Source organism: Cornus florida, unplaced genomic scaffold (genome assembly GCF_030987335.1).
Source record: "Cornus florida cultivar Cherokee Brave unplaced genomic scaffold, ASM3098733v1 CherokeeBrave_3.0.0_Hap2_Chr05, whole genome shotgun sequence".
NCBI classification, from domain to species: Eukaryota; Viridiplantae; Streptophyta; class Magnoliopsida; order Cornales; family Cornaceae; genus Cornus; species Cornus florida.
Window position 1 is genome coordinate 81191442 of NW_026775575.1, and position 24940 is coordinate 81216381.

Consider the following 24940-nt stretch of genomic DNA (forward strand, 5'->3'; position numbering starts at 1 on the left):
CAAAAAAATCCATTACACTGGACAATTGTAGGGGAGGTATGTGTAATTTATGGTTTTAGGCGGTCATTTGCTTGAATGTGAAGCAAGAATTGGTTTTGAATATATAGCATTGCGCCATTCTTCATTGATTGGGAAATCAAGAAAGAGAAGGCGGTGAGATCCCTCGCATCGCATTTAGGAAGCGCTCTCTCTTAAACCTAAACTTTCCTTTTTGGATTATCGCCCAAAGTTTCAATTCCTCTGCGCATTCATCTCATACACCATACATAGAAGCCAAGCCTTTCCTCTCATACACCACACATCGGCCTGTTCCATTACACTGGACAATGGTGATTTTTCGTTTTTCCAGTAACGAGGCTTGGTTCTTCCAAGATTGATTTCTTGTTCTGTCCTGTTCTAAGGTACTCAAACCTGGTGATTTCTCTTCCATAGTCTTTCTCACTTGGTTCGTCCCCGTTCCTCTGCCCAAAGCTTTGTTGGTGAATACCTGAAATCCTTCAATTTCCCTTTTTCTTTCTCTCTTCACTTCCCTCTGTCACAACCATTCCTCTGCCCAAACCTTTTGTCTTTGATTCCAGTCAATGAACAACACAATGGTGTCCGGGATTCAATCCATGCGTGCTGCCGCCCTCAAGAAGCGATTTGCTGAAACTATCTTGAAAGCAGAAAAGGAGCTATTGCTAAATCAGGTATGAACATCAGTTTTTCTTACAAGTATTCCATTCCTTCAAATTTCAGCTTTCAAAATATATTACGTATTAAATGTGTATTCCATTCCTTCAGGCTGATCGGATTAAAACCAAACCGAAACCAAAACCGAAACCGGGCACAATTGAAGCCCAAATCATAGCTGATAAAGCTGCTTCACAAAATATTGCACAAGCATGGAAAATCCTGCTGGAGAGGAATAGAGAAGCTGCCAGAATTTCTCTGCAGAAGGTTTGTTCTTTTCTTAAATTTTTTTTCAATTTTTTTTCTTGCTTAAAATTAAATTAACTCTTCTTTCCCCTCCTCATTTCCAGATGGAGAACACTGTCCACTTTGAGGACAATCTGTACATTGGCAAATACTTCGAAAATTTAAGGGTTTTTGGATCAACTAAACCACTTGAGGAGTTTGGTTTGTTTCTTAAGAAAGATGATGATTTGTACGAGGACGAGGAGGAGGTGATTGATATAGAAGAGGGAGAGATCATTGAATGGATTTCAAACGAAAATAGCTACCACAAGAGAGTTTTTCCACCAGCTCTTTCCTAGAGAAGTTTTATATATACTGCTTATGTTGTTGATTGGCCATGTGCCTTGTATGTACAGTTTTTACTTCATTTAAACATGTATTCACTTGTAACATTCTACTCCATGTAATTGTAGCTCAAGGTCAATTCAAAATTTTCAATAAAAAAGTCCAATTACATTTATTTGTGTCTGTATATGTACACACACACACACACACACACACACATACATATATATATATATGTTGTTTGTGTTTTTATATATATGCATGTGTATATTTTTGGTCTTAAAGCTATCAGTCAAGGAACCTGTAGAATACAGAGAGTGACATCCAAAACCTTTGAACTTCAAATGAACCGGTCTTTTGCACACCAAACTGCTCTTATCCTCTGAAGTAAAAGTTTGGATTGAATTGTTTCTGAGATGTGGTTGCTTTGAAGTAGACTATTAATGTCGCAATGTGACTCATTGGTTTTCACCCGACGTCTATCAACTCTTTATTCCTCAACTAAACATGGCAATTTCAAGATTTTGCCGGTTGATTGATTGAAGAGTGAATAAGTATCAATGAGATCGAAGCTCCCTGTGAATTGCTTTTCTGTGAACAATCTTTTAAATGATTGAGACAAGAAATGTTTGCAGCCAGTTTCTTGGAGCATGTATGAGAGATTTCTCAAGATGATGAACATACTTAGTGCACTGGTTTTTTGGAGCATGTCCACAACCTTTTTGTCCTTCATTCTACTGCCTTCAACCTGCTCTTGGAACAACTGTATCTGGTCTGTGTTCTTTAATCACATTGCTTCTCTCGCAATTAAGCATCTTCAATTGAGTGCCATATCTCCTGGGCTGTGTTGCATTTCTTGATATAATATAGGAATGGATACACAGCTTAGAGATGCAAAACAACAGCAATCCATGGCTACTTGTACAAGAACTGAGGTTAGGATTGTCAATTCACAATGCAGCTTCTCCTCAGACCTGTGAGTTGTCTTTGCAGCCTTCTATTGATCAGTTACACTTGCACCAGAAGATACTCAATGATTACAGCAAGAGATTTTCAATTACAACGCATACACACAAGGTTTGAATTCTGCAGCAAACCCTAAATATTTAGGTTTGGTATACTTTTCTTCAATGCAGCTTCACAACAGATCTTACATTAACCCCCATAGGCTTTGCTCACAAATATAAACCTGCTTAGATGATGAACACAAGGAGGACAGCAAGGTATACAAGTGAAAGAGTATAACAGCCTCACAAATTCCCACACGCCCTAATTGTTGAGGTTAGAGATAACAAACTTTACTGCAGCTTAGAACAGGGTCAATCTTGATCTCCACAAACTTCAAATAACATATTACACTTGCTCTAATGATATACTTCACAATGCATAGCAATACAAGAACAAACTCAGCAATTTATGACAATATCAACTTCGATTTCTGCATAAAAGAACCAACAGCCTTGAATATAAGTAAGTATGTCATTAGCAGCCACAATTTAGTGCAGCCAATGATACATGGAGCTCTATATCAACCAATTAACCTTGCACAGATGTACATCCAAGAGGAATAACCAAGGTAGGATAGTTGTTAGCTCAGAAGCAATGATCACGAGCACGCAACAGGGTTTTTACTGCGAAAATGAAATATTACTGGTTTGAAGGGCAAATATGGAATTTCATGACTGTTTAGACTTGAACCTTGTTCTCTCAGTCTTGAAATGACATAATACACATGCTTAGATGATGATTACAGTGAATTAAGCATGATATAACAATGACGGTACTCTTAGACCTTATCTCAGCTTTAAAACCCTCAAAACCCTAGCTGCCAAGTGATGAACAAAGACCATGTGCAGAAATAATTGTTTCTCTGTTCAGTCCTCAATTTATGTGGTCTCAAATCAACACGGTAAACATGCTCAAAAGATAAACAAGGAATTCACAGCATGATATAACAATTTAAGCTCAGATCAGTAGCAATTTCTACACAAATTACACAAGTACTAAGGTCTGAGACGTAGAATTCTGCTGCAGCAAGAGTATAAGATAGAACCTGGTTTCTGCAGTCCTAACTTGTCAAAATGAATGTGTCTCAGCCTTGAAGAACTCCTGTGAATGTCTCTCTTCAATGTTGTGTCTCTGCTCTAGTTTTATACACCAGAAAATTTACATTAATGCTGCTCTATTGCATCAGTGAGTTTCTCTCTTTCAAATCAGAGTTCTGATGAAAGTTATAGCTTAAAATAATGACTTAAAGATCAGAAAACTCCTCCCATTTAGGTTCACCGAGTTATTCACACAATGCAGCTAAAACTTTTGTTCATTTGGTGCTTGCAGCTCACAAAAAGGTAGTGATTTCTTGATCCAAAGTTGTCAGGTAGTGATTTATGACCAACAGATGCTGAACCTTCTGCTTATCTCAACTCGGCAGAGCGGTTTAACCTCGGTACAGGGGAATGGAAAGCATTGCCATCCATGCAAAAAGCAAGGGCATTTGCAACAGGTATTGCTCACAAGGGCAAATTTTACGTTTTTGGTGGCGCAACTCCTAAGCACTCAGCTGAAATCTACGATCCTCTCTCAAATACATGGCTGTCTATAGACTCATTTGTGCCAGAGGAGGCCGATGGGTTTGCAGTGACATCGACGTTTATGAATCTGGTAATACTGACGTAAAACTCTGGCTGCGGGTTGAAAAGAGTAATGAAGCTTTGGAGAATGGTACGTGGACGATTGTCAGTGACTTTCCAAACAAAGAAGAAGTTGACAGGTTGCGATTCCGGCATCAAGGGGCAAAAATGGTGAAACTTGGGAACGAGGTGTGTGTTCTGATGGGAGAGACTGATTGTGTTTGGAGAGTGGGTGGACCAGTAGCGTGGCCAATTTCCATCTCCAAATTTTTGTCCTGGCGGTGGGCATGAAGTGGTGCGTGATGGCGAGACCTATGCCTTCTCCATCCAGGCTGATGGCACAATTGGTTGGAGAGAGATTCCCGTTTACATTATTAAAGAGAAATGAGAATGGCAAAACAAGATTTGCCTAGTTGAGTAGTTTTTTTGGATGCATAATTCTTTGATCCAAAGTTTAGTTTTTCAAAGTGTAAAGTTGAATGATTGAACTATTTTGATGGTTACACATACAGATGGGATTACAAAACAGTAGTTGTAGCAAAATGTAGATTCTATGCTAGCCGATTCAGAGCAAGGGAAAATGTCTCCTCTGTTTCGACTTTCAATTTTTTTCCCCCTCTTTTTGGGGGCTAAGAGGGTGAAGCAATTTTCTATGTACATACAAAAGAGAAGTAGTAATTCTGATTATAAGAAGTTGTGTTGTGATTTGGTTTATATTTTCTGAATGTGAGTTTTTGCTTCTAGAATAATAGTAATAATAGTAAGGTTAAGGGTGGGCTTTGGCGCAACTCGGCATATAAAGGTAAGACTGACATTTCTTCAAACTTCGCAATGAGAAAGCCTGGTGCAATAAGTTTGAATATTTCAATTTTTGCAGCATTAGTTTCCAACAAAAAAAAAATCAGTTTCATCATCTTCTGATTTGGTTTTTTGATTTCTGAAGTACGATATTTTCTCCCCCTTTTGTAATAGTAAGTTGGTAACAATCAAATCTAACCCGTCTCCGTGCTTCTTTTTTTCATTCCAGTTGGCTTGACAGCATTTAACCATTGCATTACAGTCATATTGGCCCATATTGAAATATTAGTAAAATAATACAATATAGATACATTCATTGAGAGCCATAAGATTAATATATGAAAGAATAGTTTCTTTAAGTTATTGGGTGGTGTTGTATATTCATGAATATGTACATTTTTCGCCTGAGCTCGCAATTCACCTTGGACAAAATTTCTAAAAATATATATAATGTGGGACAAGAACCTTTAAAATTCTTTCCCACGGGAACCACCAAATATGGTGAAATATATAACTAAACAGCTGATAGAAAATATTAATTTTTTGAAACAACATTTCACGATTTGGTATCTCCTTTTACAATTGATTAATCTTGAATTTGATATATATTTGGTAAAAAAGAAGAAAAAAAATAAAAATGTCCTTTTATGATTTAAAATATATTTTTATTTATTTCTAAATTTACCCATACTACTATACGGTATATTTTGTTGCTAAAACAACTGCAATAAACTCCATCCCTAGGGGAGGTATGTGTAATTTATAGTTTAAAAAGTAGAGAAATACGTAATTATTGAACTCTAGAGGAGGTATGTGTAATTTATCGTTTTAAAAACAAAGAAATGCGTAAATATTTATGGTTTAAGATCGTCGTCTTCATTACAAGTCTTACATCCAAACAAGAAAATCCGGACAATTGTAGGGGAGGTATGTGTAAAACTGCCATCAGAACCAACACCTCCTTCCCAAGTAATCTTTATTGAATGTGAAGCAAGAATTAAATATATAGCATAGCGCCGCCTATCCCCAAAGAACTGGGATTACCATTACTTGTTTGGAAATCAAGAAAGAGAAGGCGGTGAGATCCCTCGCATCGCATTTAGGAAGCGCTCTCTCTCTCTCTCTCTTAAACCTAAACTTTCCTTTTTGGATTGTCGCCCAAAGTTTCAATTCCTCTGCGCATTCATCTCATACACCATACATAGAAGTCAAGCCTTTCCTCTCATACACCACACATCGACCTGTTCCATTACACTGGACAATGGTGATTTTTCCTTTCTCCAGTAACGGGGCTTGGTTCTTCCAAGATTGATTTCTTGTTCTGTCCTGTTCTAAGGTACTCAAACCTGGTGATTTCTCTTCCATAGTCTTTGTCACTTGGTTCGTCCCCGTTCCTCTGCCCAAAGCTTTGTTGGTGAATACCTGAAATCCTTCAATTTCCCTTTTTCTTTCTCTCTTCACTTCCCTCTGTCACAACCATTCCTCTGCCCAAACCTTTTGTCTTTGATTCCAATCAATGAACAACACAATGGTGTCCGGGATTCAATCCATGCGTGCTGCCGCCCTCAAGAAACGATTTGCTGAAACTATCTTGAAAGCAGAAAAGGAGCTATTGCTAAATCAGGTATGAACATCAGTTTTTCTTACAAGTATTCCATTCCTTCAAATTTCAGCTTTCAAAATATATTACGTATTAAATGTGTATTCCATTCCTTCAGGCTGATCGGATTAAAACCAAACCGAAACCAAAACCGAAACCGGGCACAATTGAAGCCCAAATCATAGCTGATAAAGCTGCTTCACAAAATATTGCACAAGCATGGAAAATCCTGCTGGAGAGGAATAGAGAAGCTGCCAGAATTTCTCTGCAGAAGGTTTGTTCTTTTCTTAAATTTTTTTTCAATTTTTTTTCTTTCTTAAAATTAAATTAACTCTTCTTTCCCCTCCTCATTTCCAGATGGAGAACACTGTCCACTTTGAGGACAATCTGTACATTGGCAAATACTTCGAAAATTTAAGGGTTTTTGGATCAACTAAACCACTTGAGGAGTTTGGTTTGTTTCTCAAGACAGATGATGATTTGTATGAGGACGAAGAGGAGGTGATTGATATAGAAGAGGGAGAGATCATTGAATAGGTTTTAAACGAAAATAGCTACCATAGAGAAATTTTATATATACTGCTTATGTTGTTGATTGGCCATGAGCCTTGTATGTACAGATTTTAAATATGTATTCACTTGTAACATTCTATTCCATGTAATTCTAGCTCAAGGTCAATTCAAAATTTTCAATAAAAAGTCCAATTACATTTGTTTGTGTCTGTATATGTATGTATATATATATATATATATATATATATATATATATATATATGTTGTTTGTGTTTTTATATATATATGCATGTGTATTTTTGGATAAGCCTTAGTTGTGAGTCAGTGAACTATTCCTGATCTTAAAGGAGTTGTGTTGATCCTGGTAAGACCACAAAAGTCTGGTTGACGGCTGACAGAGTCCTCCTTAGAAGATGATCCCCAAACCGTGATGTCCACAACCTTTTTGTCCTTCATTCTACTGCCTTCAACCTGCTCTTGGAACAACTTTATCTGGCCTGTGTTCTTAGATCACATTGCTTCTCTCACAATTAAGCATCTTCAATTGAGTCCCACATCTCTTTGGCTGTGTTGCATTTCTTGATATAATATAGGAATGGATACACAGCTCTGAGATTCAAAACAACAGCAATCAATGGCTACTTGTACAAGAACTGAGGTTAGGATAGTCGATTCACAATGCAGCTTCTCCTCAGACCTTTGCAGCCTTCTATTGATCAGTTACACTTGCACCAGAAGATACTCAATGATTACAGCAAGAGATTTACAATTACAACACACACACACACAAGGCTTGAATTCTGCAGCAAACCCTAAATATTTAGGTTTGGTATACTTTTCTTCAATGCAGCTTCACAACAGATCTTACATTAACTCCCATAGGCTTTGCTCACAAATATATACCTGTTTAGATGTGAACACAATAAGGACATCAAGGTATACAAGTGAAAGAGTATAACAGCCTCACAAATTGCCACACCCCCTAATTGTTGAGGTTAGAGATAACAAACTTTACTGCAGCTTCAGAACAGGGTCAATCTTGATCTCCACAAACTTCAAATAACATATTACACTTGCTCTAATGATATACTTCACAATGCATAGCAATACAAGAACAAACTCAGCAATTTATGACAATATCAGCTTAGATTTCTGCATAAATCATTCTTGACTTAGTCTCAGGTGTGATAAGCAATAAAGCTTACTGCTCACCCCTTTCAACAGGATATGTAGCTCCCATATATTATAATAGACTTGCTCAAACCACAATCAAGTAATATAGCAAGGTAAGAACACTAGAACACACAACCTGACTGGTTTTCTGCAAACAGCACCAACAGCCTTGAATACAAGTAAGTATGTCATTAGCAGCCACAGTTTAGTACAGCCAATGATACATCAATCAAGTAACCTTGCACAGATGTACATCCAAGAGGAATAAGCAAGGTAGAATAGTTGTTACTCAGAAGCAGTGACCAAGAGCACACAACAGGGTTTTTACTGCAAATATGGAATTTCATGACTGTTCAGACTTGAACCTTGCTCTCTCAGTCTTGAAATGACATAATACACATGCTTAGATGATGATCACAGTGAATTAAACATGATATAACAATGACAGTACTCTTAGACCTTATCTCAGCTTTAAAACCCTCAAAACCCTAGCTGCCAAGTGATGAACAAAGACCATGTGCAGAAATAATTGTTTCTCTGTTCATCATCAATTTATGTGGCCTCAAATCAACACAGTAAACATGCTCAAAAGATAAACAAGGAATTCACAGCATGCTATAACAATTTAAGCTCAGATCAATAGCAATTTCTACACAAATTACACAAGTACTAAGGTCTGAGATGTAGAATTCTGCTGCAGCAAGAGTATAAGATAGAACCTGGTTTCTGCAGTCCTAACTTGTCAAAATGAATGTGTCTCAGCCTTGAAGAACTCCTGTGAATGTCTCTCTTCAATGTTGTGTCTCTGCTCCAGTTTTATACACCAAAAAATTTACTTTAATGCTGCTCTATTGCATCAGTGAGTTTCTCTCTTTCAAATCAGAGTTCTGATGAAAGTTATAGCTCAAAATAATGACTTAAAGATCAGAAAACTCCTCCCATTTTGGTTCACCGAGTTATTCACACAATGCTGCTAAAAATTTTGTTCATTTGGTGCTTGCAGCTCACAAATTGAATTCGGTAACTGTCGAATTTGATCCCTAAATCACTACTCTCTCTTTATTTGTTGGTGACAAAGGGAATAATCTCCCAACTGATGCCATTTCTCAACTCATTGGCAGATCTATAGAATCATTTCACCAAGTTAGAAAAATAGCAAATTATCCCATGAGCTCGCTCTCTCAGTCCATTATTTGATCAAGTGAGCTGTTGTTCAAATGGACAAGACTGCAAGCTCAAGTGAGAATAAAAGAATTCACATATTAATCTTGGAAAAATTATCCTAGTTGGTAATGCTGAGTTTGGTGCAGTAACTTGAAGTTGAATCACAAGTAATGTGAATTTATGTGACTCTGAGGCATGTAGAATCACTTTTCTTCAGTACTAGTAACCAAAATGTTTGAATTTATGCTGTTAGCAATATTGAATAAATTTTATAAGACAACTCTGAAAGATACTATCAATGAGTGTAAACTCAAACTCAATAGTAATGGGTTTTGAATAGGGGTAATTATTCAGATTAATAATTTAAATTTAATTTGTGCCACACGTGCCAAAATTTTATCTTTATGGTCAATTTTAGTTTCAAAGTTCAAACATAAAAGTATGCCACCCCTTTATTCACTTTAAGACGGCTAAATACCCTTTTTTGCAAAAAGCATCAATCGGCAAGCACTGAAAAGGTCAACAATCCAAAATGCAAGAGAGGTAAATCATAAAAGGTCAACAATCCTTAGGCTCATTTTCTCCGACTGTTCTGAATTTATCTTTGAATTCTAAAATTTAACGGATTCGACTTGGCTGTTTGTAAAAATATTGAGCTTGAACTATTGAAACTAAAATGCAATCTTGTCTAACTCGATCTAAACATGTGCAAAGTATCCTCAATCAACATCCGTTGTCTAAATGAAGTTCAGGTATCCGTGCACTTGTTCCGCATATGACATCGAGACTTAAATTAAAACAAAAATTATAACTCGATGGACTTGTTTTGAACACGAAATTTGCCAACACAAAATTATATATCTCATAAAAACCTACTCAATACCAAAAATCAAAGGAATCGGAATCTATTTATACGATGAACAAAAATTTCTAAATATTCAACATGCTTCTTGTAGAACAGAAAATGCGCTTTCAAAAGTTCTGAAATTTGGTCAAAGAAGTTACTTATGCCCGCAAAGCCCACAAGTAATGTGAATTTATGTGATTCTGAGGCATGTAGAATCACTTTTCTTAAGTACTAGTAAACAAAATATTTGAATTTATGCTGTTAGCAATATTGAATAAATTTTAGAAGACAACTCTGAATGATACTATCAATGAGTGTAAACTCAAACACAGGTGTAATTATTCAGATTAATAATTTAAATTTAATTAGTGCCACACAATTTTATTTTTTTGGTCAATTTTAGTTTCAAAGTTTAAATATAAAAATATGTCACCCTTTAATCACTTTAAGAAAGTTAAATACCCTTTTATTGCAAAAAGCATCAATCAGCAAGCACCCAAAAGGTCAACAATCCAAAATGCAAGAGAGATAAAAGGTCAACAATCCTTAGGCTCATTTTCTTCGACTGAACTCTGAATTTATCTCTGAATTCTGAAGTGTAACCGATTCGACTTGGTTGTTTGTAAAAACATTGATCTTGAACTATAGAAAACTAAAATGCAATCTTGTCTCTATACATGTGCAAAGTATCCTCAATCCACATCCCTTGTTTAAATGAATTTCAGGTATCCGTGCACTTGTTCCGCATCCAACATCGAGACTTAAATTAAAACAAAAATTATAACTCGATGGACTTGTTTTGAACACGAAATTTGTCAACACAAAATTACATATCTCATAAAAACCTACTAAATACCAAAAATCAAAGGAATCAGAATCTATTTAGACGATGAACAAAAATTTCTAAATATTCAACAAGCTTCTTGTAGAACAGAAAAGGTGCTTTCAAGGTCCTGAAATTTGGTCGAAAAAGCTACTTATGCCAAGAGCCAATATTATGCATTGGCTCATATTCAATCGGAAAATGGGTCTTATCAATTTGAGACAGTGCAAACATATGTCACCCATCCATTTAGCCCTCTGGTAATCTACACCGTCTTCATAATTACGGGCAATCCATTATGCATCACATCTTGTGTAACGGGTGGGTGCTTGCTCATTTACCCAAAAACTCAAGTTGTTGGGTAGTTCTGCATACCCACCCATTTATACCCAATCACTTTCCCATCCAGATTCGACAATTACAACACAGATGCACACAAGGCTTGAATTCTGCAGCAAACCCTAAATATTTAGGTTTGGTATACTTTTCTTCAATGCAGCTTCACAACAGATCTTACATTAACTCCTATAGGCTTTGCTCACAAATATATACCTGCTTAGATGATGAACACAAGAAGGACAGCATGGTATACAAGTGAAAGAGTACAACAGCCTCACAAATTGCAACACACCCTAATTGTTGAGGTTAGAGATAACAAACTTTAATGCAGCTTCAAAACAGGGTCAATCTTGATCTCCACAAACTTAAAATAACATATTACACTTGCTCTACTGATATACTTCACAATGCATAGCAATACAAGAACAAACTCAGTAATTTATGACAATGTCAGCTTAGATTTCTGCATAAATCATTCTTGACTTTGTCTCAGGTATTATTAGCAATACAAGAACAAACAGCCTTGAATACAAGTAAGTACGTAATTAGCAGCCACAGTTTAGTGCAGCCAATGATACATGGTGCTCTATATCAACCAATTAACCTTGCACAGATGTGCATCCAAGAGGAATAAGCAAGGTAGAATAATTGTTAGCTCAGAAGCAGTGATCAAGAGCACACAACAGGGTTTTTACTGCAAAACTGAAATATCACTGGTTTGAAGGGCAAATATGGAATTTCGTGACTGTTCAGACTTGAACCTTGTCCTCTCCGTCTTGAAATGACATAATACACATGCTTAGATGATGATTACAGTGAATTAAGCATGATATAACAATGACGGTACTCTTAGACCTTATCTCAGCTTTAAAACCCTCAAAACCCTAGCTGCCAAGTGATGAACAAAGACCATGTGCAGAAATAATTGTTTCTCTGTTCAGTCCTCAATTTATGTGGCCTCAAACGAACATATTAAACATGCTCAAAAGATAAACAAGGAATTCACAGCATGCTTTAACAATTTAAGCTCAGATCAGTAGCAATTTCTACACAAGTTACACAAGTACTAAGGTCTGAGATGTAGAATTCTGCTGCAGCAAGAGTACAAGATAGAACCTGGTTTCTGCAGTCCTAACTTGTCAAAATGAATGTGTCTCAGCCTTGAAGAACTCCTGTGAATGTCTCTCTTCAATGTTGTGTCTCTGCTCCAGTTTTATGCACCAGAAAATTTACATTAATGCTGCTCTGTTGCATCAGTGAGTTTCTCTCTTTCAAATCAGAGTTCTGAATTGTAGCTCAAAATAATGACTTAAACATCAGAAAACTCCTCCCACTTTGGTTCACCAAGTTATTCACACAATATAGCTAAAAATTTTGTTCATTTGGTAATTGAATTCAGTAACTGCCGAATTTGATCCCTAAATCACTACTCTCTCGCTCTCTTTTGTTTTCTCCTAGGGGAGCTTTGTCTATATCCTCTACTTTATTTGTTGGTGACATAGGAAATAATCTCCCAACTGATGCCATTTCTCAACTCAGTGGCAGATCTATAGAATCGTTTCACCAAGTCAAAAAATTAGCAAATTATCCAATGAGCTCGCGCTCTCAATCCATTATTTGATCAAGTGAGCTTTTGTTCAAATGGATAAGACTGCAAGCTCAAATGAAAAAGAATTCACATATTAATTTTGAATAAATTATCCTAGTTGGTAATGTTGAGGTTGGTGAAGTAACTTGAAGTAGAATCAAAAATAATGTGAATTTATGTGACTCTGAGACATGTAGAATCACTTTTCTTAAGCACTAGTAAACAAAATGTTTGAATTTATGCTGTTAGCAATATTTAATAAATTTTATTAGACAACTCTGAATAATACTATCAATGAGTGTAAACTCAAACTCAATAGTAATGAGATTTGAATAGGGGTAATTATTCAGATTAATAATTTAAATTTAATTAGTGCCACACGTGACAAAATTTTATTTTTTTGGGTCAATTTTATTTTCAAATTTTAAATATAGAAGTATGTCACCCCTTTATTCACTTTAAGAAAGTTAAATACCCTTTTATTGCTAAAAAAAAAAATCAATCAGCAAGCACCCAAAAGGTCAACAATCCAAGATGCAAGAGAGATAAAAGGTCAACAATCCTTGGGCTCATTTTCTCCAACTGAACTCCGAATTTATCTCTGAATTCTGAAGTGGAATCGATTCGACTTTGTTGTTTGTGAACACATTGATCTTGACCTATTGAAAACTAAAATGCAATTTTGTCCAACTCGATCTATACATGTGCAAAGTATCCTCAATCAATATCTCTCATCTAAATGTAGTTCAAGTATCCGTGCACTTGTTTCGCATCCGATATCGAGACTTAAATTAAAACGAAAATTAGAACTTGATACACCTGTTTTGAACACAAAATTACATCTTCCATAAAAACCTACTATAATACCAAAAATCAAAGGAACCGGAAGCTATTTAGACAAGGAAGAAAAATTTCTAAATATTCAATATTATTCATTGGCTCTTATTTAATGTGTTGTACGTTTCTACATATTCATATCCAACTTGTGGACACCTACAAACAGCAAATCTCACTTGCTTGCATTAAAGACAATTTGAAGCAAATAACTGAAATCTTAAATCAAATGTAGGAAGCATGAAGCAAGCCAGTATCAACAAATAAACCAACAATGTCTCCAAAAAAATAAATACGATTAAATATAAAAAAATCAAAGAAGATTTCAAAATTCAAGTCAGGATCAATTTACAAAGCCCCTCCTTTCTTCTCTTACAATTATTTTACACCTTGATGAACTTCAACGCCTGCAGTACAAGACGTCCCATGGCCTTATTGCCATTGTTTTAATTGTGTTAACAGTATAACGGTACAGCTCCGATTCCATTACTCACGCTTGGTGGGTGTATCAGCCGTCAGTAGGAAAACTTTGGGATAAACATAACACAATATATATATATCTTCCATATTCAGAGAATGCCAATTTTATAAATTAATGCAAGGGAGAGGAAAGAGGATTCCTTTCATTTCATATACAATCAGTATCCTCAACTTATTAAGTTGGGACAACCTCCGGGTCAAGAGGCGATGACCCGTCATTTTCTGTACTGTCACCCTCCACGATCGGTCCACTCTTCTCATCGTGTTCCTGGAACCCTAGCTTAAATCTGTCATAATTTGTCATTTCACTTGGTTTGAATGGCCGTTCACCCAGAACTCGGAGCAAGTCATCTTGGTGAAGTACTTCCTTTTCAAGCAACAACTCGGCAATCTGTGCCACTTGCTCTTTGTGTTCCTCTATCAGTTTGACTGTGTGTTCATATGCCTTGGCCACCCATTCTCGCACCTCAGTATCGATTATTGCGCCAGTCTTGCTGCTATATGGCTTGGTCATCTCAAATGAATCATCCCTTTGAGGGAAAGAGAGGAGCCCCACTTTCTCACTAAAACCATAGACAGCAACTTGGGCATATGTCATTTTTGTAACTTTCTCCAAGTCATTTTGGGCGCCAGTTGAAATTTTTCCAATCAAAACCTACATATACCCCAAGAAAATCCCAATCACCATCATAAGCAATAGGTGTGAATGAATGTAGTGTTGTTTTTTTTCCCCTTTCATTTTCATCTACTTAACAAAAAAAATAAAAGAAAGAAGAGAAGGCTGGTGAAACAATGTAGTTACCTGTTCAGCTGCTCGACCACCAAGTGTCATACATGTCATATCGAAAAGTTGCTCCTTGGTCATGAGAAGGTTCTCGTTAGGGACATACTGGGCAAACCCAAGTGCTGCCGTACCACGAGGAACAATAGTCACTTTCAACAACGGTTCTGCATGTTCCAAAAACCAGCCAGCAACAGCATGACCTGATTCATGGTACGCTACGGTTCGGCGTTCAAGTTTACTGATAACCTATTTGACAAACAGGAATATTAGGTAATTTCTATAAGTAACTTGAAAATGAAAAGAAAGGAGGAAGTAACATATGTCCCACTCTCTATAACTAATGCTTTGTGATTATACTTCAAAATATTTCTTAGAATGCTGTCAAATCAAAACAAGACATTGGGCAGGACCATGACATGACAGTCGGAGTGTATAGGAGAAAGGTTATCTGTAATTTTTTTTGTAAAGCTATTACAGGTAATCAAACGAGACAGATGTCATATAAAAAATGTTGAGATAACATATTTTCAGGGTGCCAAAAAGAAAAGACCAGCAAGAAGAAACATATAGCTAGTTTATGTCAGGAGAACTTCTATCAAAATGTGAGGACCATTGATGGAGGTGATGGTAGTGGTGGTGGTATGTCACATTCTGAAGGACCCAAATGAAGCAATCTATTAATGTGAGTGGTCAAGTGTCTGACATGGAGGAAGAGAAACCAAGCATTCTATTGCAGAGATAGAAGGCTGCGCTTCTAATGATCATGCAATTAATACCAATAAAGTTATAGGCATATGAAGACGGCCATAAGAAGAACAGCAGCATATAGAGTGAGAAAAAGCAGAACATGACATGCAACAAATCACCAGGGAAGGACTTACCTTGTTCTTTTTCTCTAGACCACCAATGATCCTATCTATAGCTGCCTCAAAATGATCCAGTGTGACTTGTTTTTCCTCTTTCCTTGCAGCTATTAAAGCAGCTTCATTACAAACATTAGCAATATCTGCTCCAGCAAATCCTGGAGTGAGGGCTGCTAGTCTCTGAGAGAAATATGAGGGCTCATTATCAAGTTTGATCTTCTTCAAATAGACCTGAAATATCTGCTCACGGCCTTTGATATCAGGTTTATCAATGGAAATTTGTCTATCAAATCGACCAGGCCGCAACAGAGCTTTGTCTAAAATATCAGGCCTATTAGTGCCAGCAAGAACAACTACTCCAGCAGTGGTTCCAAATCCATCCATCTCTACAAGCAACTGGTTTAGAGTACTTTCCCGTTCATCATTGGAACCTGAGAAACCACCCCGTCCCCTTGCTCGACCAATCGCATCAATCTCATCAATAAATATTATACTAGGTGCACACTGCCTTGCTTCTTGAAACAAGTTTCTCACCCTAGACGGTCCAACACCAACAAACATCTCCATGAAATCTGAACCGGATATGGAAAGAAAAGGCACACCAGATTCCCCTGCAGTTGCTTTTGCCAGGAGAGTTTTACCTGTGCCTGGAGGACCTACCAAAAGAGCGCCTTTTGGAATTTTTGCCCCCAAGTCCTCATATTTTTTGGGGTTCTTAAGGAAGTGCACAAACTCCATGATTTCCTGCTTTGCTTCATCACAGCCAGCAACATCTTTGAAAAAGACCTGGAGAAACCAAAAAAAAAAAATTGGGGAAGAATGTTTTGAGTAAAGTTCTTCAGCAACATTAAAGTGTTTAAAGAATAGCTTCAATATTTTTCACAAGGACAACCAAAATTGATCAGAAGTAGGACGGCTAACCTTGTTCTTCGCATTCTTATCCACCTTTGTAATATGAGCTTTTCCTATGTTGAATATTCCACGGCCACCCTTTCCACCAGTACCTCCAACGCCTAGTCCACCTTGCATTCTACGGCCCATGTATAAAAGGGATCCCAAAAGCAAGAGTGTCGGTGCAAACCGCATCAGTTCTTGGTACCAAACCATTTCAGAAACATATGTAACAGGAACATAATCATGAGGATCTATCCCTAATGCTTCCTGGGCTTCCTCCAGCTTCTCCTCAAAAGATTCAACACTTCCGATATTGAAAGAGTACTTATATTGGCTAGTGTTCCCTTTTGCAGGATTAGCATTACCAGGTCCTTGAATAACATCATCATCGCTTGTTTGTTTGCGCGGTGAGTTTCTTACATATACTTTTGCAACTGATTTATTAGAAACAACAATATGATCCACTAAACCTGGTTCAAGAAGCTTGTTCTTGAACTCTTGGAAACTAATCTGCAAAAGAAATACATATTAAGTATAAAGCCAAAATCAGAAAACATAAGACAAAAAATAAATAAATAAAACCCGATAACGTTTAAATTGGAAAAAAACAAGAAATGGGGGAAAGAGGTGAATGATAAATGAAATCAATCCACCACAGAGATTTATCCAGAAATCAAATATTAGAAACGGGGATATTGAGCATATGAACCAGCACTGATGTCATCTCCTTTAGAGCTTCAGTCCGCATGACATGTAGGTAGCTGCCTTGTATCAACTTCCAAGGCTTTACCAAGTCCAGAAATCAATTAGGCGAAAGTTTATATCTTGTTATATATCAACAAAAGGCACCTTACTCAATATAGACTATTATTCTTTGATGGTCCCGCCAACGTGGAATGCTGAGGGAACAACTAGAGACAGACCTAACTTTTGGCATTATTCTTACACAAATTGACTATTGTAAAACGAACCCAAGTCCTCATCCATGTCAGTCTGAGCTTTTACGATTGCATCAAACAATATGTCCTATCCTTTATTCAGTACTCCCTCATTTCATATAAAACTTCCCTTTTTGGATGTCAAAAGATAAATGTCCCTTTTAAAAAGTCACTTTACTATTTTTCACAATGCCCCCAATTTACTATTTTTGAATAATTATATATTAACCTTAATTCCAAAAATGGTAGAAATCATTTCCAAACGAGATTTAAGGTAATATCAACATATTAAGGCCAAAATCACCAAAGAATATAAATTACAGTTCAAATATTATTACAGTAAAATAAGACATCATCCATTATATACTAACCATCAACAAACCAATCTAGTTCAAACATACTCTGCACAAAGTTTAAAAAGAAAATAGAGAAGAACGCACTAATTGACAGCCATAATTTTATCTATTCGTTAGTGTTCCTATGAATTAAACAATGTTTATCGGGTAACTTTTTATGAGGCAAAAGAATAAATTGATATTCTAATAACTTCATCTCAAAAACAAGAAGAGGAATCTCACAGCCATACATCAAGCTAATTGTGTAAAAGAACCTAGAACATGAGATTCAATATTATATCGTACTTAAATTCTCAGATCGATAAAAATACACATTTCAAATCAGCCGAAAAAGTAATTCTGATTAGGAAAGCCCCACTTATGCAACTAAACCAATCCTTAATACCCAGAGATATGCTTACCTGATGCTGTTCACGAGTACCAAAAGAAAATGTGGAGAGAAACAACCCAATAACTAATATAGGAGTGATTAAATTTTGAAATAGCTTCATGAAAGTTTCCTGGAAATTCCCATGGTCATCTGTTTTTGCATCTTCTGAACCTAGAAAAACAAGTTAATTAGAATTGGGAATATTTTCAAGTTGTACTCGGCATAAATTAAGCATATATTAAGCACAAATTTCTAATTGCAATTAAGAATCAAAATCAATTTTTAAATTTTCTTTTCATACATAACACAATAGGGCCAGTACAAGTTTTCGCAAGTTCTCAATATTAACACCTCATTAAGAAACCAAAAACATCATTTTTTAATAACTAAATCCAACATAAAACTTATTTTTTTCGATTCAATTTCCTTACTAGTCCTAACAACCATTGTATATTAGGTGTGCTCTCGTCAGTCATGTGTCCATTACTCTAGTTCTTCGTCGATAATTAATGGCTGCTTGTGGAGTATGAGAATAAGGTTAGGTTCACTTTGCCACTTCTGTTGTTTAATGCACATGTTCATATGAAGGGAACTGAAATGTGAAAACCTTAATAAAATCTCTTCTACACAAACTTTAGAACACCCAGTCAGTTTCACATTAATGAAATCAAAGCCCTCTCCCCCAAGAAAAACAAAATGAAAATGAAAAGCAAAAATGAAAATTCCAACAGCCACGTGTTCCTAAATTAAATAAAGTATAATCCAATTGAGCAAAATTTTCTTTATAATCCATTAAATTGATTAGTGGAGGTGAGTTTTTCACCTTTTGGAAACCAATATAACATAAACAAGAGACTCAAAAGCTTAATTTCATCTCTGATTTTCCAAGACATCCAGATGCACCCACCAGCAATGTAGACAAAAGAAATATAAATGCAAACAAAAATTGCGACTAATTCACCTTTTGACTCAGATTTCTGGCCATTGTCTTTCGGAATTTCCTTCTTAACCTTTGGATAGAAATTCTCATAATCTGCATGGTGAAGACAAAAATGTGTGTTAAAAATGGAGTGTGCAAAACAACATCCAAAAGAGTAGACAGATTCTGAACCAACAGGGAACCCTTACTCTTCTTCTTCGGAGCTTCACTAGAGAAAAACCTATATATTCTAGGGTTAGCAAGAATATAATTCAAGTCAGATACACGGGACTTGGAAGCAAAGTCTCTGTTCGCTCCTATCGAAGCTAAATATCCCCTAAAACTTTCCAACTTTCCATCGAATCGATTGAGATAATTATTTACATACGGAGCTCCAAGAATTGCTTCGTTCAAAAACGCCGATCTCCCAATACCACCAGTTAACACATTCTGCCACAAAAATCACAAAAATAGAAGTTCATAAGAAACAATTACAAAACCCTAGAAAACACGTAAATGTATACATATAAATATAAACACACACACATATATATATAAATATATTACTCTTGCACGAGACGATCGGGACAACGAACGCCCAATCTTCGAAAATATCATTGTTTGACCGATCTGAATCAGAAAATGATGAATGTGAAGCAATCTTCGGCTTACTGTTTCAGACTTTGAAGAACTAATCGAACGAAATACAATATCTGTGATACAGAGAATATATAATACAGTTTGAAACAAAGTTAGGGTTTTTTCAGTTGGATTGGAACTGATTTGGGGCTACGACGACTCAGCGAATGAAGAAAACATGCGAAGCTGAAGAGCAATGAAGATTACGACGAATATGGTAGTTTTGGGGGCTTATTGGATAGTATTTGTTTTTAAATCTGTCTTTTTCAATTTCTATTTTCTTTATCGTAATTATGTTACTTTTTGGGGTATAAAAATGTCCGCGTAGGCGGTCAAAGGAGGGTGAGTTGGGGTTGGGCTAATTGTAAATTAGTTGAACTTGGAAAACAAGAAATGCGCATCGGTCAGTTTCAGGCGTTGGCACATTGAATTGGAATGCCAAACTCACTTAAACAATGTGTTGACAAAAAAAAAAAAAAAAATCCTTAAACAATGTAACTTAAATATACTAATTGTTTTGAGTTGGTGTGCACACACGGTTTGATTCCATCTGGTTTGGGTTTGAATTATAACAAAAAATATAGTTCTATAATTTTTAGATATATATATATTATCAAAATTTTAAATTTTAAAACTTTCATTATATTTGATTCGTTTCAAATTTTAAAAATTTTGTGGGATTTAAGTAGTTTTGGTCTTAACTCAGAGATGAGTGTCTGAGTTCAAATGACATACGAGATTTCCACACCATTGTTTCTATTCGAAATTTGTAAATTATTAGTGTTTAAGGTGATTAGTGGGTGGATTGATTTTTTTGATGAATTTTTTTTTTTAATGAAAATAATTAATTATATGAATAAGAAAGTGAAGTTTTATGTCAAAAATGAAAGTCTTCCTTCTGGAATCACTGCTGTAATTGTAACTTATTAATAAAATAACAACCCATTTGGGAATGTGAAAAGAAATCTAAAAGTCATATATTTTGAAAATTTTAAACAAGACTAAATGTGAAAAGAATATGAAAGTCATGTATTGTGAAAAAATAAAATTAGACTTGGACAACAATGAATATTTTGGCAAATCGAAATTGGTTTTGGTTTTCGTTTATAGAAGTAGTAATCTGTAGACATCCCATGTTATTCTACCTTCTAAAAATTATAAGAAAATTATATATCTTTCATTCTACAAAGTTGCCAACACAAAAATATATATAAAGTGAATGAGGCAGCGATCCTTTCTACATGAACATTTTTGTTTCCGAACTGCATTCGAATTTTTGCCTTAACCATCGGAAAACTCTGGAAGATAGATACTACTACAAGTGTTATGTACCCATATTTTATTCGTATTGAATGTCAACACTTTTTGAATATTTGATTCTTAAACGTTTTTTTAATTTTAAAATAAAATTTTTAATTAATAACACGTATTCGATATTTTTCATATACTTTTTGAATATTTCAAAACACATTTTAAACAAGTTTTGAATATTAAAATGTAAGTTTTTCAATAATAATAATAATATAATTGTTAAGAAAAACTCAAAATATATTAATTGATAAATTAGGAATGCTGGTTTTATGTTTTGTGAAACCCCTATGTTGTATATAAATTTTGTATTAATATTCATAATATTTTAAAAAATTGAGTAAATATTATTATTTTTTGTATAAATAAAAATATAATTTTATAATTGTCTACTCATCTCTTATACATTTTTTTTTTAAATATGTTATAGTATCCTAAGTAACACAATCATTCACCACAGATACAATTCTCTCTTATGTACTAAATGTGCTCCCGCGCCGCTCTTGCTTCGCGTATGATCTGGCTCCAATTCTCAATATTTATAATTTAATTTAATTTTGTCAGTTTCGCACTCGTGTATTTTGCATGATTTAATTCGTAAACATATTTGTATTTGTGCTTCTCTGGAAACACCTCTATTCAGGTCCCTGAGAAACTGGGTTCAAGCTGACCCGAGTCCACCCATGAACAAATACCAAAATCTAACCGGAGGTCATCCAGACTCGGATACTACTTCTCTCCCTCTCTTTCACGCACTCATCCATATTTCTCTTTTTCTTGGTTTGGACTCGAAAGCCGAATAGACGATGTTACGATAGATCGCCAGTAGAAGCTGGCTGCTTTCGTAACCCAACCAACCATGGAAACAGCGTCGGTTTTCGTCTACTCAAAAGCAGTACCTTTTGGTTTTGCTCTCACCAACACCAACACCAACACCAACAGGTTTTCACTTAGACCTTTTAACAAACACCTAGAATTCCATTTGTCTTTCAAGAACTCTAGGAACCACAAAAACGTCAAAGCGGTTCAAACCCCACTCCGATGCTTTTCATCTTTTGCAACCCAAAATCTCCCAACCAAAGCCTTCAAAAACCCAGTTTTTTCACATCCATTGCCATCTTCAACGGCAACAAGAAGAACCCATTTGTTTCATCCACTCAAATGCTCATATTCCAACACTACTGTCTCGGTATCTCAGATTCCATTATTGGGTAACATCAAAAACCTCTCACTTGATTCATTGAAAACGACCCTTTCTCAGTTGACCCCAATTGGCATATGCAAGTGGTCTTTGATTTTCTCTATCTCAATTGCAGCCATCAAATGGACTGCGAATGTACTTTTTAACCCTTTCTTCTGGATGTATTTTAGCTGGACTTGGTTGTTCTGGCCATGGTTTGTCGCAGTGGGTCTTGCAATGTACGGATTTTATTGCCTGCGCAAACATTTGCGCGGAGAAGCTAAAGTAATTGAGCAACTTGCCATTGTTACTTCAGCATTCACTTGGCTAACTCTTGTCCCACCTGCCCATTTCAATGGCTTCTTAGAAGGCTGGCCTTTTGTGTTCTTCTTCGTGTACCATTATTTCTTCTTCTTCAATGTTAGTGTCCGGAAACGCCTTTATGGCGACTACAACCCTCGCCAGCATGACCCCAAGTGGGATATTAGTCCGCCCAATTGGTCTCGCCTTTTGTTTTGTGCTGGAGTATTGGTTGGGCACTGGCTTGCGGCATTTGAAGGACCAGAACTGCACCTCCTTCCAGGTGGGTGGAACAATTTGTGGGTTTGGATTGTGATAATGTTAACTTTGTTCATGCAGTATCACTCCACATTGTATCTTGCAAAGTATTCGGAGAAGGTGGTGGTACCGACTGAGGTTGTGCAGTTTGGGCCTTATCGATGGGTTCGCCATCCTATATATGCATCTACAATGCTTCTTTTTGTGACATACTGCGCTGCATTACGAGCACCTATCAGCTCGCTGTTTGTTATTGCGGTTTGCTTAATGTATTATGGGCAGAAGGCGAAATTAGAAGAGGCTTTGCTTGTCGAGACTTTTGGGGAGAGGTACACGGAGTACATGAACAAAGTTCGCTACAAGCTGATTCCTTTAGTTTATTAGTTTCCTTACAGGTACAATTTTCCTTCACTTTGTGCTTTGATTGATGTATGGCATACTGGTAATTGGTTACCAAAAAAAGAAGATGCTAGACATGTAGATCAGATGTCATCTTTTGGACATTCTCATGTTTGATGTATTCAGTGTCTCTTTAAAAAAAAAATTAGTGTTTTTGCACTAAATGCCTTAACTTGAATGTCTTCTGTTATTTCTTATGATCCTTTTATTTGACATTACAGTTTCAGCAATTCTAAGCAAATCTCTGATGCAGTGGTTTAAATGATTTCTGATAGCACATAACATTTGGCATGTTGTTTGACCCACTTGTGCTGCTGTCAGTTCTAACAGATTCTCACATTAGTTCTTGAAAACATACAAACATGCAACGTTTTGTGTTTGTTTGGTCCACTTGATTATGTTCTTTAGAATAAAATTTTTGCTGATAATTTTGTTGCTTATTCTTACAAAATACTGAAAGTAATTTGTCCAACCTTGTTATGGTTAGATCGTATTGGTTTTAGGATATTAGTAACAGTTTTTTAGCTTTATCACAGGGTTACAGTATTTGATATGTACTAATGTAGTATCTCTGTCTACCACTTTCCCCTAAGATGATTTTCACAACCACCACCATTGTGTTTGCCAATGAATGCCATGTGAGAAACACTGGTGGAGTTAGTTGAAGTGATACTGGAAAACATTGACGATGTTCTCTCAAGCCGTGGCACATTTCATTATTGTATTTCATGATTTTAGAACATGGAAACTATTCATGAACATTTGAAATTGTAGGGTTAATAAGAGTGACAAAGTTAAAACTTGGAAATTTTGGGTGAAATTAAATCCGTTCTATGATATTTTGGTAAGCACGAAAGTTTGTCGTTGGTTGGACATTGATGCAATGTTGACAAAGTATGTTTTTTCATTCACGCATTTTGGTGGAAACTTGGGAAGTTGGACATCTTCAGATGGGTTTGGAACACAATTTGGCCATTTACTATTATAAGGTGGCCTATTGCAATAACAGTGTGAATGTGCCTCTGACTTGCTCAAGATCTATCTAGTCTGTTTATTTGCCTTAACTTTAATTGAACTCGAGATCTATCTTCAGTTTAAGTGCATTTCATTTTAACTATATCACACAGTTGACCATAATTGAATTACTCAAAATCTTAGAGGCATGAGTACCTATACAGGGGATTAGTTTTTGTATTATTTCTGTCTTCGGATACTCTCGGATATGCATCCGATGCTTCCTAGTCATTTCCTAAATTTAAAAAAAAATGTGAACTTGTTTTTAAATCATATGTTCTTGAAATTTGAGTTGCAACACATCTAGTTTAGGAATTTTCTTTTTAAAAAACATTTATCAAGGCAAATAACACACCACCCATTTTGCTCATACGGGGAGTTGAACCCTCAACTTTCCAAAGTTGAGGAGATACCACTGAGGTACAACCTTGGTGGTAGTTTAGAATTGTTCTTTAAATTGAAGAAAGTTTACTAGGGTTTTAAAATATTGGAGCATTTCATTGATATGATGAGTGTAAACTGTCTCGACTCCCTTCCCATCTCCATGTGTAACTCTATACCATGATTTCACATAATACTTGGCATTTTAAGTGAAAACTAAGTAAATCTCATTTATTAATAAAATGGATCATTTATGTACTTCAAAGCCCATTATAGGCTTCATGGCAATAACAACCTCTTATTTAC

At 35.9% G+C, this 24940-nt stretch overlaps 2 protein-coding genes across 3 annotated transcripts; one reads left to right on the top strand and one right to left on the bottom strand.

Annotated features, from left to right (window-relative positions):
• Positions 1–13826: 13826 nt before the first annotated feature.
• On the bottom strand, positions 13827–20030 carry LOC132307124 (ATP-dependent zinc metalloprotease FTSH 10, mitochondrial-like). Of its 2 annotated transcripts, none has more exons than XM_059804793.1 (8): positions 19723–20030; positions 19365–19605; positions 19198–19269; positions 18268–18401; positions 16600–17082; positions 15697–16464; positions 14834–15061; positions 13827–14686 (listed from the first exon to the last, which is right to left on the bottom strand). In XM_059804793.1, the coding sequence occupies exons 1-8, from the start codon at positions 19771–19773 to the stop codon at positions 14207–14209; spliced, it is 2457 nt and encodes an 818-aa protein (XP_059660776.1). In that variant the 5' UTR covers positions 19774–20030; the 3' UTR covers positions 13827–14206. The 2 variants fall into 2 exon arrangements, with proteins under 2 accessions (XP_059660776.1, XP_059660775.1); XM_059804792.1 differs by having other exon boundaries at positions 18268–18407; positions 19723–20029.
• A 1772-nt stretch (positions 20031–21802) lies between these two features.
• Positions 21803–23411, top strand: LOC132307125 (uncharacterized). The gene has a single exon (XM_059804794.1). The coding sequence runs from the start codon at positions 21962–21964 to the stop codon at positions 23222–23224; it is 1263 nt and encodes a 420-aa protein (XP_059660777.1). The 5' UTR covers positions 21803–21961; the 3' UTR covers positions 23225–23411.
• Positions 23412–24940: the final 1529 nt, after the last annotated feature.